Source organism: Impatiens glandulifera, chromosome 1 (genome assembly GCF_907164915.1).
Source record: "Impatiens glandulifera chromosome 1, dImpGla2.1, whole genome shotgun sequence".
In the NCBI taxonomy this organism is placed as follows: Eukaryota; Viridiplantae; Streptophyta; class Magnoliopsida; order Ericales; family Balsaminaceae; genus Impatiens; species Impatiens glandulifera.
In genome coordinates, this window is record NC_061862.1 from 21,680,864 (window position 1) to 21,698,269 (window position 17,406).

The 17,406-nt window shown below is 26.7% G+C and overlaps 2 protein-coding genes across 2 annotated transcripts; one reads left to right on the plus strand and one right to left on the minus strand.

Moving 5' to 3' along the window:
• The first annotated feature begins 6,529 nt into the window (after positions 1 to 6,529).
• Positions 6,530 to 9,919, plus strand: LOC124920658 (ABC transporter F family member 1-like). The gene is made up of 6 exons (XM_047461198.1): positions 6,530 to 6,687; positions 6,767 to 6,977; positions 7,491 to 7,564; positions 7,695 to 7,905; positions 8,028 to 8,262; positions 8,528 to 9,919. The coding sequence occupies exons 2-6, from the start codon at positions 6,768 to 6,770 to the stop codon at positions 9,583 to 9,585; spliced, it is 1,788 nt and encodes a 595-aa protein (XP_047317154.1). The 5' UTR covers positions 6,530 to 6,687; position 6,767; the 3' UTR covers positions 9,586 to 9,919.
• Positions 9,920 to 11,210: 1,291 nt separating this feature from the next.
• On the minus strand, positions 11,211 to 12,031 carry LOC124922395 (auxin-responsive protein SAUR15-like). Its single transcript, XM_047463128.1, has one exon. It carries the CDS (start codon positions 11,965 to 11,967, stop codon positions 11,581 to 11,583), a length of 387 nt encoding a protein of 128 aa, XP_047319084.1. The 5' UTR covers positions 11,968 to 12,031; the 3' UTR covers positions 11,211 to 11,580.
• Between the last annotated feature and the right edge of the window lie 5,375 nt (positions 12,032 to 17,406).

Below are 17,406 nucleotides of genomic sequence, written 5' to 3' on the forward strand. Positions count from 1 at the left end.
TAAAGAAGACTCATGATTACAATTAATGTACATTTATATTTAGATATATACTTGAAAATATATGGATACTTGAGTTTTGTGGGTTGACTCGCTCATAAACTTAAAACGGTTAAAAATAAAATAAAAAATGTTATATGTATGTTTTGAACTTACAACATAATCAAACAAGTACAACCCTTTAACCAAATAGGCTAATAAAACTTTATAATTAAAATCAACACCAAATTTAATGAACGCTGTACATTTTAACAATATAAGTTTAACTTTTTAACTAATTAATATATATATATATAATGATGCTTAATTTCAAAGTGTCTGGATTGTTTGGTCGATAGATGTACTTAATTCGGATATATACGGAGAGTAAATGAATAATTGGGTCGGATTGTGAGTTGACCCGCACATAAACTTAAAACGGTTAAAAATAAAATTAAAAATACTATATGTACATTTCGAACTTACAACTTAATATAACAAGTACAACTCTTTAACCAAATATGATTGAGATGTGGTTTGTCGAAGGATAATAGGCCGATATCAATTGAAAGTGGTTAAAAATTATGAATCAAAAATTTGATTGACCAATATGAATCAAATATTTTATTGACCAAAGTGAAAATATAATGTCACGAAATAAGAGGTTAATTTGGAAAAAATATGTGATGAAATATGTGATAATATAAGTTATTTTAGAAGTGAATAAAATGGGGAATGAGAGTGTTTTATTTTTTATTTTAATATATTATTAGTGATTTGTTAAGATTTTTAAACATTAAATACATATTATTAATATTTTATTTATATTTTTATCCGTGTGCATCGAACGATAATATTTCTAATATCTCTATATATATATAATGATGCTTAATTTTTAAAGTGTCCAAATTGCCGGGTCGAGAGCTGTGGTTAATTTGGATATGTATGTGAGAGTAAATGGATACTTGGGTTGAATTTTGGGTTGACCCGCCATAAACTTAAAACGGTTAAAAATAAAATTAAAAATTCTATTTGTATATTTCGAACTTGCAACCTAACAAAACAAGTACAACTCTTTAACTAACTAGGCTAAAAATACTTTATATTTAAAATTCAACACCAAATTTGATGAACGCGAGACATTTTAACAATAAAAGTTCAAATTTTTAACTAACTAATTTATATATATATATATATATATAATGATGCTTAATTTTTAAAGTATCCGGATTGCTGGGTCGAAAATTGAAGTTAATTTGGATATATATGTGAGAGTAAATGGATATTTGCGTCGGATTGTGGGTTGACCCGCACATAAACTTAAAACGATTAAAAATAAAATTAAAAATTATATTTGTATGTTTCGAACTTGCAACCTAACAAAACAAGTACAACCTTTAACCAAGTGTGATTGAGATGTGGTTTGCCGATAGACTATAAGTCGGTATCATTTGAAAGTGGTTAAACAAATATGAATCAAATATTTAATTGACCAAAGTGTGAGGTCACGATACTAATTATTAAAAAATATAAATTAAATATTTGATTAACAAAATGAAAGTGTAAAGTCACGAGATGAGAGATTCATTTGAAAAAAATATGTGACGAAACATGTGAGAAAATAAGTTGTTTTACTAAATTGAATAAAATGTGAAATGAGAGCGTACTATTTTTTATTTTAATATATTATTCGTGATTTATTAAGAATTTTAAACATTGAATACATATTATTATAATTTATTAATTTATTTTGTTTTTATTCTTATACGTGTGTATCGCACTGAAATTTTTCTAGTTTAAGTTAAATATGTTTAAAGTAATAAATTAAAAATATGAAACTTATTTTAGTGGAAGAAAAAATTAAACAAGCTATTTAAGGGTAAATTCAATGAAGTTTATTCATTTTATTCTTATTCTTATGTACTTTTAATATGATTCAACTTAATTGTACTTAGCTTCTTAGTAATAATTTGAATCATAATTAATTTTTTTTATAAATAAACCAAACAAATTGATCAAACATGCTCTTAATACTAGTAGAGTAAGGCTCGTATTTAACTAATAATGTTGGTAAAAAATCATTATAAATATTTATTATTAACACCAACACTTTTATACCTATACCTGTATAGTTTTGGTATAAGAAACATTATAACGTTACCGTACCATTATTTTGGTATACAAATATTGACGGTATACCGCGATTTCTGTATTATATTATATTATAACATTAATATTGAATAATATTAAAGTGTAATTATATTTTGATTTAATTTTTAAAAATAAAATGTTTATAATTAAAATAACATCAAATCTTTTTATAGAAGGAAATAAATATTAAGGTTAGAGAAAAATAAGAGAAATGATTAGGTGAGGGAATTTGGGAACCATTTCCTGTCATACCCACCTTTCAAACAATTTGGGAACCATTTCATGTGTTATTTTATTTTAATATTTATATAATATATTTCAATTGAATTAATTAATAATTTAAAAGTGAGGATATTAATTAATAGTTGAAAAAGAGAGGAATTACTTAATGGATTTATATATATAGAGAGAGTTAATTAGTAGGTTAAGATAGAGAGTGAGTTAATTAATGAGTTGATTAATAATTTAGAGAGAGAAAGGTGAGTAGTTTGGGAATGTGAATGAAAAGGTGGGTAGTTTGAGAAAAATTGTTTGAAAGGTGGGTAGGACAGGAAATGGTTCGGGAATTTGGTGAGGGAATGACGTGGCATAATCTTATTCGCTGAAAAAATCTAATAATTTCTCTCTTTTCTCTCTTTCCTCCCACTTTTACATTTTCCAACCAATGAATGTGATGACACGTCATTCCCTCACCAAATTCCCTCACTAAATTCTCTTACTCTATCCCTCCTTGAAAAATAATATATATATATATGATAAAAGAGAAAATATAAATATTTACCTTACTAAAAAATTACATTTATTTATTTATAAAACAAACCTATATAAAATGGAATAGTGTGTTACAAGAAAAAAAAATAATAGAAAGAGAGGAATATTATTAGCATCTAAATTCTAAATCCCTGTGTAATTATGTTATTTTTTAAATGCTCTTATAAGACTGGTTGGCATATTAAGGACATTCCAACTTGGGCCGTAATATGATCTCAGAAATTTGATTTTTAGGTTAAATGTCTATTTTACCCTGGACAACCCAAATATAAAAAATATTTCTCCATTTTAAATAATAATTTGAATAACGTTATTAAAAAAAGTAATTGTTAATTGATCAAAAATTATTTGGAAATTAATAATCCACATCAAACAAGGCCTTTTTTTTAACTTCCAGGATGGAGGAAACCCAGTTGATATCTTTGACTTGCAGCCACAGTCAAATTTATTAATTTTAGTTTATAAAAAAAATAAAGGTATATTACAGGTTTTTAAAACCTAAAATAAAAAAAAAATAAATTAATTATTGATAATAATTTTGAAAACGAAAATTTATTTTTGGTAAAAAGATTTAAAAGGTATTAATATATATAAATAAAATAAAATTAATAATTTAAAATATAGGGTATTTTAGTATTTTGATTAATAAAATAAGTTATTTAATTAATAAAAAAATTAATTTGTATTATTTTTTTTAAAAAAAATACTTAGAGAATACCTATATAATAAAAATATTAAAATATTAAAACAAAAATACTTAAAAATAAAGTGTGGCCATATTTTAAAGTATATTTTTTAATATTTTAATACAATTGATGCGATTAGATGATCTAAGGCCTTATTTTGGTAAGGTTTTATATTTAATTTATACCAAATAAGTTTTCCAATCAATCACTCCTCACCAATCATATCACTCATTTCATTAATCAAAATACTAAAATACCCTTAATTTTAAATTATTATTATTTATTTATTTATATATATCAATACCCTTTAAGTTTTTTTACCAAAAATAATCATTATCTTCTCAAAATCATCAACCATCACTCCAAACAAGGCCTAATATTAGATTCTGACTAATTTTGATATTGTTTTCAAATAATTCTACAAGAACAAATCCTTGTGATACAATCCTTCATAGTGGCGGACCCAGAAATATTTTCTCGGGGGGGCCAAATACATAGTAACGTAGTATTTTTTTGGCGATCAAATAAATGCATTTTTTAATTAAAATTTTACTCGGTAATTACATAAAAATACTAACAAGCACAATTACTAAATTATTCTTGTTCATGAGTCGGTACAAAAAGAAGACAAAATATCTTCATTACGTTGACTATACCAATCAATCAATTCAAGAAAATTACCTTTATTTGATGAACTACTTGACTCATCATGTCCTCGAAAAGGTAATTCTTGCCTCAATAGAAAGCGTGTTACATCAAACATTGTCGTTAAACGGGTGCGATAATTTATTTCTATATCACAACCATGTGTACGTAAAACGTTTCTCATGTTATGTCTTTGATCTTGAAATGATTCAAATTGATTTCTAGCTTCATTATGACAACTATTTGAAATTTCCATATGTCGATTGAATCTTTCTAATGCCCTTTTCTAATTTTTGTACTCATCTCCTATAAAGGTAACATCTACGTTTTCTCTATTTAAAGGCTTAAAAAGATAACACTAAAAACAAAATGATGTATCTTTTGATATGCTATGTTCTAACCATGTATATTTGATCAGTAACATTAGACTCATTAGTAGGCTCATTAATTGATTGAGAATGCTCAGACTGCTCATGTGATGTAGAAGTAAAAATTTGTTTATAGAACATCTCCATTATTCTATATCCTACATAAAATAAATAACTAAAAATAGATATGTGTCATAACCTAGGCCCCTAAATAAAATCTAACAAATACATTTATTTGTTGTAATAGTTTAAAACTATTTTAAAATTAAGAAATATAAAATAATATTTTACCTTTATATTTATATAAATTATTATTTTACCCTTATATTTATATAAATTATTATTTTAATCTTTATTTTATAAGTAATTTGTATTATTAATTAATTATATTGAAATTAATAAAAATATATATATATATAATTATAATATAAATGTAGTTTTAAAATAAATAATTATGTATTATTATTATAAATATTGTATCTTAGAAAATATTTTTGGTATAAAATAAAAATAATAATTACTTTAATAAAATTATATTTGAAATTAGAATACTATAATTATGAATGGCAGGGTTTGATGACCTGACCTCTATTATGGAAGGTCAACTCCAAAACCAGCAGGACAAAACCTTATTTGATAAATATATATAAAAAAAATATGTTAAAACTTTTATGGTTGGGGGAGGCCCGGGCCCCCAAGGCCCCCCTTGTAGGTCCGCCACTGATCCTTCATGTTAAGAGGCTGGATCTTCTCGATCCTTTTTAACCTAACTAAAAAGATTTTTTTTAGATATGGAAGAACATAATTAAATTTGAATAATCATATTTATTTTAACATCAAACTATTTATAACATTACAGGTCATTTCAATTTTGAATTGAAACTGTGACATTGTGTTTTAAAAAATATATTTATCACTTAAGCTTGATTAATGAGTTAAAAAATAACAAATTATTTTTTAAATACTAAAATAATAGAAAATAAAGGTACTTTGATAGACATGAATTAGAATTGGCACTAGACTATAACGTTCAATTTTATTTTAATTCATATATTTGAAAAATATTTATAATTATAATTAATTTGAATTTTTAATTATATAATAAAAACAATTTAAATATATATTAAATATATCATTAAAATATTAATTTAACACAATTTATGAGATAACTCAATAATCAAGAGTTTGTATGACTTTGTCTATGGTTACTCTAATGAAAAAATATCAATTTAATATATTAATTTTCTAAATAAAAAAATTATTTGAATTATATTTTCTAACTATAAATAGTGAAATTAAGAATTAAAAAATTACATTATTTTGAATTCTATTAATATTATAATTCAAATCCTTAATCTTAAATAATCTCACAAATATTAAAAATTGAAATTACACCTTTCAATTAATATCAAACAAATCTTAAGAGACAATTTTTTTTTTTTATATATATATATATATATATATATATATATATATATATATATATATATATACATTTAAGCAAATCAGTTAAAATTTGGAATTATTATTGAAATCTTATAAATTTAAAGTAGCATGATAAGTTTGATTTATACAATCTTTTAAAATAACTTAGACTTGATAAATTATTATGATTTTATTTATTTTATAGGAATGTAAAAAAAAAAAAAACTAAATTTATATTACAATTAAAAAAAATAAATTATTGTCATTAATTTTATTATAACTATTTTTAATTAATTGACTTGTTATAATAAAAAGAAGGTTGATGAAAATTTCAAATAAGATATAAAAAAAATTATAATTTAAGAAGAAAACAAAAGATTAGGGTAAAATTTAATTTCTTTAGAAAAAATAAAAAAAAGAGACGATAGATTTCAAGGTCTGATTGGGCCACGTCTTCCTGGTTATTTGATCACGCCCTATATAATCTAGAAACCCTTCTTTTCTCCACCTCTCTTCTTCTACACATAAAAAAATCTTAAAGTCACCGCCCGCCGCCTCATCGGAGCGGAAAATTCTACTAGCAGCAGCAGCAGCCGCGCGAGACCCAGATCTCGCTCTTCGATTTCACTCAACCTTCACCCGATCTATTCTTTTCTTTCTTTAAGGTAACAATCTCTTCGATCTGTATGTTTCGATCTGTATTCGGTGGTTTTGATTTTAATATTGCTTTTTTTGATTGAGAAGGATGGTGTCGGACGCGAGTAAGAAGAAGGCGGCTCAGAAGAAGGCAGCTGCTGTCGCAAAGAGAGGAGGAAAGGCCGCAGCTTCATCGGCTGCGCCTTCTTCCAACGGTGTTTCCGCCGATAGTCTGGCTAAATCGGTTGAATCGATTGTGTTGTCTGATCGGACCTGTACTGGGATCCTCTGTTCTCATCCTCTTTCAAGGGATATCAGGGTGAGTTTCTTTCCAAATCTCGATTGGATCGGATCGATTGATTTTGCTTTTGGTTTACGCCATGGGTTTTTTACTTTTTTATATATATTATGCTGCTTATGTACGTCTGTTAAATATTTAATCTTTCTTGAATAAGATAGTTGGGTCTTTTAGCTTAGCGATTGATTGAATATATATATGTACTTAGAAACTCGTTCGAACTTGATTTGAATACAGGACAATATATTTATGTGTTCACATGGAAAAAATTATAGTCGGTGGTAAAGAATAGAGATTCCTTCTAAATTCTTCTTTAAACACTTTTGTATACCTGTCCAAGAATAGGGTATATTAAGAAAGAGTTGATGATTATCTTTCATCTTGAAAGTTTTATGTTTAATGTTTGAAAACTAATGTTAATCAATTATTGAATCTCTTATACTACCTGTGTATATGTTTCAAAATCAAAATTTGAAACAGCTGTTGTAGTCTGCCTTTAATCGTCTGATGATCAATTTGTTGTTGTTGTTGCAGATAGAGTCATTGTCACTTACTTTTCATGGTCACGATCTTATTGTTGACTCCATGCTTGAGCTCAATTATGGAAGGTACGCCTCTTTCATTAGATTAACTTTCTCCTGTGTATTATTATTATTATTATTATTAACTCTTGGTGAATGAGATATGTTTTATGTTATGTGAATTTTGTTTGTATTGACTGTACAAAATTGATTTCAGACGTTATGGCCTGCTTGGATTGAACGGTTGTGGGAAGTCAACACTTCTTACTTCAATAGGGTGCCGAGAGCTTCCCATCCCTGAAACCATGGACATATATCATCTCAGTAGGGAAATCGAAGCTTCTGACATGTCTTCACTTGAAGCAGTCATTACTTGTGATGAGGAGAAGAATAAGTTGGAGAAGGAAGCAGAAATGTTGTCACAACAGGTGTGGCACTGATTATCAAAATAGAACATTATCTACTGTTACTTTTTAACATTTTTTTGAATATATTGTACATAAGGATCAATATCCTTCTTTTCTTATTTAATTTATTTTACTGTCATCAGGATGACGGTGGTGGTGAAGCTCTGGAACGTATATATGAACGTTTGGAAGCCCTTGATGCTTCAACTGCAGAGAAGCGTGCTGCTGAAATTCTGCATGGTCTTGGTTTTGACAAGAAGATGCAAGCGAAGAAAACTCGCGACTTCTCTGGTGGTTGGAGAATGAGAATTGCTCTCGCTCGTGCCTTGTTTATGAATCCGACTATCTTGCTTCTTGATGAACCTACTAATCATCTTGGTAAATTGTGTTTCGATATTCCCCCTGTTTTCCCGTGTCCCTTTTATAAGCCAACTATTACGATTTGACAATTACAAGTAGTAAGAGTCTTAAAATAAGAGGTTGATGTCTCATGTTCGATATTCACTGAAAGCACCTTGATTGAACTAAAATATATTCTACAGAGCCAGTTTATTTGTTTATTTTATGCGTAATTTCTTGTCTGCAGTTTTCTTTTAATTGAAACCTGGATGATTTGAGTAATGGAATTTTCTTTTGATTGCAGATCTTGAAGCTTGTGTCTGGCTGGAAGAAAGTTTGAAAAAATTTGACCGAATTTTGGTAGTGGTTTCACATTCCCAAGATTTCCTTAACGGTGTTTGCACCAACATCATTCACATGCAGAACAAGATCCTGAAGATCTATACAGGAAACTACGACCAGTACACTCAGACACGTTCAGATCTAGAGGAAAACCAAATGAAACAGTACAAATGGGAACAGGAACAGATAGCGAACATGAAAGAATACATTGCCAGATTCGGTCACGGTTCAGCCAAACTAGCTCGTCAGGCACAGAGCAAGGAGAAAACCCTAGCCAAGATGGAACGAGGCGGTTTGACTCAAAAGGTTTCTCGAGACCAGGTTCTTGTTTTCAGATTCACCGATGTGGGAAAGCTCCCCCCACCTGTGCTGCAGTTTGTGGAGGTCACGTTTGGTTATACGCCCGACAACTTAATCTACAAGAACATCGATTTTGGAGTTGATCTTGATTCTCGGATAGCCCTGGTGGGACCGAATGGTGCTGGGAAGAGTACTCTGTTGAAGCTGATGACTGGTGAACTTCATCCAAGTGATGGCATGGTTCGTCGACATAACCACCTCAGGATAGCTCAGTATCATCAGCACTTGGCAGAGAAGCTCGATATGGACATGCCTGCTCTTCAGTTCATGATGAAAGAGTATCCAGGGAATGAAGAAGAGAAGATGAGGGCTTCGATTGGGAGGTTTGGATTGACGGGTAAGGCTCAGGTCATGCCGATGAAGAATCTGTCGGATGGTCAGAGGAGTAGAGTGATTTTCGCTTGGTTAGCTTTTAGACAGCCTCAGATGCTGTTACTGGACGAGCCTACTAACCATCTTGATATTGAAACGATCGATTCGCTGGCAGAGGCTTTGAAAGAGTGGGATGGTGGAATGGTTCTAGTTAGTCATGACTTTAGGCTGATCAACCAGGTGGCCAATGAGATATGGGTTTGTGAGAATCAGGCTGTTACTAGATGGGATGGTGATATTATGGACTTCAAGCAACACTTGAGGAACAAGTCTGGATTATATGATTAAATTTGCGAGCTTATCTCTAGCCTTATGCTCTCTTGAGTCGTAGCGACCCCAAAATCTGGATATCCTATTTGCTCGAGGTGGGTTGTGGTGACAAATGCACTTCAAACTGTGAGTTGGAGGTGTGCGGTTTTGTTGGTTACCCCTACTATTTAGACTGAATACTCTTTTCTATTTATTAATGTTTTGACTTATGAGAAGGCGGCCTATTTGCCCATAAGAACCTTGTATTCTATTCTTGACTACTTTTATTTTTGTTTTGATTTGGTAATACTGTGAGAGGCTATGCTATTATATTAAGATATTATTATGCTCTAATCAAATATTGTTTTGTTGATTTTCAAGTATTATGCAATACTATGCTGCTACATTTATTTTTGGCATGAGCTGGCTAAGTAATGGTGGTTAGTTGATTGAACTTTTTAAAACTCATTTATGTTGTTGATCATAGATGATAGTCTATCTCTGCAATTCCATCTTCTTTCACAATAGCCTGAATTTGATCCATAAATTTTGTCCAATAAGTAATAGACAACTTGTTACCATCATGTTAATTATGTCTATAAAATGTCCATTTGGCAGCAATCATCAATGCCTTGTTTATGCTTACTTAACATGTCTAGTCTAGTCTCACATTAAAACTAGAGTGAAAGAAAGAGATTGGATCCAATAAATTGTTAAAGGATGCTTTCTCACAAAAGCGGTTGTTTGGTTGGCATTCTGTTTTCTTCCTTCCATGACTAGTCTTACATCAATTCCTTAACTCTGGATTAGATAGTAAGTCTGCCATCTTACAATAGGGTTATCCATTTCTTAGAGTTCATGAATAGATGTTCTTGAAAATAATTTAAAATTAGAACTCAAAGCATCAATGAACTTACAGTTTGATGGTCATGAAACTAGTCTTGAGTTTATACTCTTTCTCAATAGGTTTAAAGATTTGGTTGTGTTTATTCAACTAATAATGGATGTTTCATTTAACCCACTAGGTAGCTCAATTGGCTTGGCAAGAATCATGTTTAAGTGATTGTCACGTAGCTTAATTGGAAAGACTCCAGTCTAAGAGATAAAAACTCAAAAATTCGATTCCTCTGTCTTTCAATGCGCTAAACTTGCTTATAAACATGGTATTTTACACTAATAAGTTTCCCGGTTTTAGTCATCTAAGCTATTCATGCCACGCCTTCATCTTTCGAAGCAGTTGGTATTCTTCATTGAGACCTGTCCAGACTCAATTTCGGAGCTGCTTCAGTATTTTGTCTTCCTTTTTCTTGTCCCCATGAGCCACTGCTCTAGAGGTAATGGGGGTGATTACAGAAGGTCTCCATGAAGCCCTTATTTTTGGGATTCAAGTATGTTCAAAGATATTTCTTCATAGAAATGATAACTAACCCACATATATGTGTTTATTTTTAAATAACAAAGTAGCATAAATTAGATAACATTTATTTACAAGTACATTAATTACATGGACATAAAAAGAAAAGGAATAATCATATAATTAAGTTGAATGATTCCATTAACATCAGTCAATGGGAATCAACATGCACATTGAATATTATTACTCAAACAAGACATAGATATGGTAGGCCAATGAGTTGTTTTAACTTTAATTTAAATTGGCATCAATAGACATCATATATATGATCATATTAAACATATATAGGGGAAAACTGATTTGCTGGAAAAGGCACCATATATTAGAGCATCACCTTCTAAATTTAAGGACCCCTTGAATTGATAATTAATTAAGAACAAATTTAAACAATTATTGTTCTATATATTTATTGAATAATAACAATCTAGATTTGATTACATGAAGGGAGTAGCTAGAGTAACAAAACCATGCCGTCCAGCCATGGATAGGATTAAAATTTTACCATTACATAGAACTTCATCTTCGAGGTTAAATTGCTCGAACAGTCCTAGTAACTCTTTACTATGGTTTTTGAGCAACCCCAACCAACAACATGATTCGAGTTCGAGCCCGATCCTTCACTAGTGCATGCATTGCTCTTCGAGTATCTTCTCGAGCTTGCTTGGGTGACAAGGAACCATTAAGGCTCCCTCGTGATCGAAACCATACTCTTCGGCCGCTTGCTCTAACAACGTCAAAAAGGAAGGGTGCGTTAGAAAACCGATAGGAATTATGAACCTCTTGAGTTGATAATGGTATGAAGCAACCACGGCCAGGTGACCTTCTTTGACATCCTCGGGGACTTGATCATTGGCGGTGTTGATGTCATGTTCGATGTCGAGGAAATTGTTGTCTGGTCGAGGCATTTTCTTGCCCAACAAGAGACCCTTTTGTAGTTTTTCTACTACAATTTTAAGCCTCAACATGCTGTTCTTTTTCTTGCCACTAAAAGCTCTAATCTTGGCCATAGAATTAATTGTATGTATTGGTTTATGAACTGATGCCTGTTAGCATATTTGGTTTTATAGAGAAGTTGCGGGGGCAATAGAATGAAGATAAATATTATTAAGAAGAAGAAGTAGACAAAGTATCCATGAGAAGGATGGAGAGAGGACATGGCCGGACTGATGAAGGAAAAGGGAATGGGAGACCAGTGCATGTGGTGAAACTTCATCTCCTCTATGAAACGTCGCTTTACAATGGTCACGTCTGCCCTAATTCACTCACTAATTATATACATATATGTTTAGTTAATTTCCCTAATCAAAACACATATAATATTGCTAAATCATTAATTCACACGTAGTAGTAGTTCCGAGAGGTGACTATTATCTGAAATCTTTTGTGGAGTATTACTATGATTGATCGGGTGATGTCCAAATCTTTGAGTAGTTTTAGAAGCTTAGAATTTATGCTTCTGATATGGTACACCTATATATTTAAGTTACCATTCCAATTATTTTTTGATATATTATTTAATTATAGAGAAATTTTTTATGATAATAGTCGTCCGATATGTATCATTTATAATTATCACTAGTAAAAAAGTAACATTTAAGGGCGGTTTTTACCGCCGTTATTGTATAATTTACCGCTGCTAAAAGACAATTACGGCGGTAAAATTACCGTAGTCAACCGCCGTTAATAGTTCCGCCGTTAAAGAGATTTTGACAATTAAGGGCGGTAAATTTACCGCAGATACTAGCTTTTAACTGCGGTTTATAAAACCGCAGTTAATAATCTCTAACTGCGGTTTATAAGACCGCAGTTAATAGTCTCTAACTGCGGTTCTTAAAACCGTAGTAAATTGTTTACTTATAAAGGCGGGATTTTTACCGCAAGTAATAGTTTCTAACTGCGGTTTAAAAACCGCAGTTAATAGTGGCTATATATAAATGCGATATTTTTACCATAAATAATTGTCTCTAATTACTAATTAGAGTTTAAAAATAGCTGATAGTTATAAGTGTAGTTAATAGTCAATTGACAATAATAAAAATCATTCAAAATAATATTATATAATTAACACTTCATTTTTATATTATAATATTACCTAAAAATATAATTATATACAAATATAATTACATCAAAATATAATTATATATTATTTAAAGTCATACAAAATAAACATTATTATATCAATAAAAATGATCAAATTCCAAAATTTGAAATAACTTCTCTTCCTTTTCTTCCTTCTCCCTCTTCCTTCTCTTCTTCATTTTCTTTCTTCCTTCTCCCTCTTCCTTTTCTTCTTCATTTTCTTTCTTCCTTCTCCCTCTTCCTTTTCTTCTTCATTTTCTTTCTTCCTTCTCCCTCTTCCTTCCTTCTCCCTCTTCCTTTTCTTCATCAATTTTCTTCCTTCTCCGGACCTATAAAAGATTCAAATACAAATTACATTTTTTTACTCTCTTTTAACAAACAAGAACTAAGTAAAATATTTCCTATATTAAATAAATTGATATAAATTACATTTGATAAATTAATTGGAAAAGAGAATTCATACTAACATGCTAATGTGGCGCTGTAAATTTCCCTCAAAGAAATTTTATTGTTCCATCTATTTGTCCTCGTCTTAAATTGGACGTCTTGGGTTCCAAAAGAGATCATTATCACTTAAATAAAATCATGGAGAAAAATGAGGAAATGAATTTAGAACATTAGTTAGTTTTTTCAAATTTATATCAATGACAACCACATTTGATAACCTAAAATTCATAAATAAAGTTAATTATATTCAATGACCAAATTTCTTTCATGCTTCTATTAATACACCATAACACAACTTAATAAATGCATCTTTACAAACTTACAAATAATCATTATCTACAAGATGGAGGATCTGGCCGATAAAACAAAAATACTATACTTACAATGCAGATGGAGCCAGAAAATAATAGGGAATGTAAATAATGCGAGAATAGGAAGAAAATAATAGGGAATGTAAATAATGCGAGAATAGGAATTTAGATAGTGCTCGATAAACTAGAGTAGGTTGAAGTTCCACAAAAAGAGGAATGTGAAAACGTGGAGAAGAAAATGGAAGACTGGGTGAAGTGGAATAAATAACCCTTAATTCCTTAATATTTTTATTGTTTTATATAATTAAAAATAACATAATATTAAATACAATAATTCTCAATTTTATTTATAAATTTACATATTATATAATTCAAAGATATTGTATGCATTTCATTTTTTAATTAAATTCATATATTTTTTTATTCATATTTAAAAATTACAAATTTTATTTTATTTTATAAAATAAAATTATTATAAAAAATAAACACTAATATTAATTAAAACTGATATATAATTATAAATTTTATAAACAATAATTTTTTATAAAAAAATATTTATATTCTCGTACTAAAAAGTTTATATTTTTTCGTCGCTTTTATTATTACTTATGATTACCCGATTATTTACAATCCTAAATATTTATCTAAACATAAATTAGAAATAAAAAAATACTTTCACACACTTTCTTAATTAGTTTTTTTTTTTTAATTTTCATCAATTAAAAACTAAAAATATTTTTATTTTATTTTATAATTTATAAATTAAAATACAAAAAATATTATTAATAATTAAACAAATTACAATTTCAAATACCTTTAGTTTAAACTAAATTCAAAAACAAATATAACAAAAATGCTAAATAAATAATTGATGACAATTTATCTCCATTAATCAATAAGAAAATAGTCATTGAAATGATCAAATCTTCATTAAAATATTTTAGGAAGGTAAATGAGATAAAAATGACTAGTCTTCCATATTTTTAAAATTTATTTGATAAAGAGTTTATCATAATATATATATATATATATCAAGTTATAAAAGTTTACACAAAAATGATAAAGAGTTTATTTTAAAATTATATATATAAATATAATTTTATAAATGTAATTTAGATATAAATTTTGACTAAAATGATAGAGAGTTTATCTTCAATTAAAATATATGAATATTATATATATTATATTATATTATATTATATTATTTGAAATTTAGATATATTATTTATAAATATGATTAAATTATTTAATATAAAATTAATCTAAAATAAAAAAATTAAAAATATTTATGTAATTGTGATGAACTGTACCAATTACCTAGTTTTTATGACGTTTATTATCTATATAAATATAAAGTTATAAATTAGATTTTTGTTATTAATTAAAATTTAATTTTATGAATTAATTTGAGATGAATTAGTCTATTATTTAATTTATTATTTAATTAGTGATTAAATATTAATAAGATTTAATATTATTTTTAGCATTATTTATAAACTAAATATATATAAAATTATGAAACTAATTTTTTTTATTGATATAATAGTTTAATATTTAAATTTATAATAATATATAATTATTGAATCAATCACTATATATATTTTATAATAATAAATATATTAGTAGTTATAACTAATTTCATTACGGTTTAAAGTCTTAATAATGTTAATTAGTATATATATATATTTATTATATTATTTCAAGAATTTAATTAAAATATAAGTTAAAAAAATAATACAACAAAATTCTAAGTAAATAATTGATAACAATTTATCTCCATTAATCAATAAAAAAAATAATCTTGACAATATCAAATCTCCATTAAACATATTTTAAGAATAAATAAAAATGACTAATTATTCATATTTTAAGAATCTAAAGATAAGATAATAGTGAATACCAAATTATATAAAGGTTTATACAAAAATGATAAATAGTTTATCTTAATATATATTTATATATTATTTTATGAAATACATAATTTAAATATAAATTTTGATTAAAATGATAAAATGTTTATCTTCAATTAAAGTAAATATAATATATATATATTATATTATTTGAAATTTAGATATAATATTTATAAATGTGATTAAATTATTTACCATTAATTGTGTTAATTACATTAACTAATCTTAAATAAAAAAATATTTAAAATCTTTATATAATTGTGATTCACATAACAAATTACTTTGTATAAGACATTTGTTATATATAAATATAAAATTATAAACTAGATTTTTTTATTATTTTGAATTTTATTTTATAAAATAATTAGTGATGAATTAGTCTATTAAATTAGTGAAAGAAAAAAATATTAATAAGATTTAATATTATTTTTAGTATTATTTATAAACTAAATATATATAAAATTATGAAACTAAATTTAATTTAAATTTAATCGATATAATAGGTTAATATTTTAATTTATAATTATATATAATTATTGACAAAGTAAACTTCTTTAAACTTATATTTAAATTAAATTTCTAAGATAATGCATAGAAATAATCCTATTTAGCTTTTTAAAATTAAATTAATATTTATTTTTAACTTACTTTTATTAAAAAAAAATTATATATACATATGAGAGAAGATTGGAGGGAACTTAGGGAAAGGAATGACGTGTTAATTGGTTGAAAAAATTAAACAACTTTCTCTCTTCTATTTTTTATTTCCTTACCTTCTTTCATTTTTTCAACTTTAAATCATTCTCTTTCATCGTATATAATATATATATATATATATATAATATTTTCAATATTTTATTTTAATTAATAAATATACTAGCATATACTTGTAACTACATTACGGTTTAAAAGTCTTAATATTTGTTAATATATATATATATATATATATATATATATATTTATTACATTATTTTATGAATTTAATAGAATATAAGTTTAAAAAATAATACAACAAAAATTCTAAATAAATATTTGATAACAATTTATCTCTATTAATTATAAAAAAATAGTCTTGACAATATCAAATCTTCATTAAACATATTTTAATAATGTAAATAAAAAAAAACTAGTTTTCTATATTTTTAAAATTTATATGAATTAAAAAATATAATAGTGCATATTAAATTATAAAAGTTAAAAAATAATAAATATTTTATCTTAATATATATATATTATTTTATAAAAGTAATTAGTAATAAATTAGTCTATTATTTAATAAGTCATTAATTATGAGAGAGAAAAATATTAATAAGATTTAATATTATTTTTAGAATTATTTATAAACTAAATCAAGTGGATAGGATATAAAACTATATATAAATATGAAGTCTCGATATAATATTTTATTATTTCATTTTTTTTATTGTTAATTCATGTAAGATATGTTTATTGAATTGATAAAATATTACAAGTATATATATTTTAATTAACTTATCTAATATTCTCTTTTGAAACTTATCTCAATTAATTTTTTAAAAAATAAAAATAAAAATTTATTATTATTTTTTTTTTTATGATCTATAATAATATAAGACTTTTAAATGTGGATTTATATAATGCAATTAAACGTAAGATTTTAACTGAGGTATAAAAAAACAAAAAACCACAGTTAGAGATAAGACTTTAACTACGGTATAAA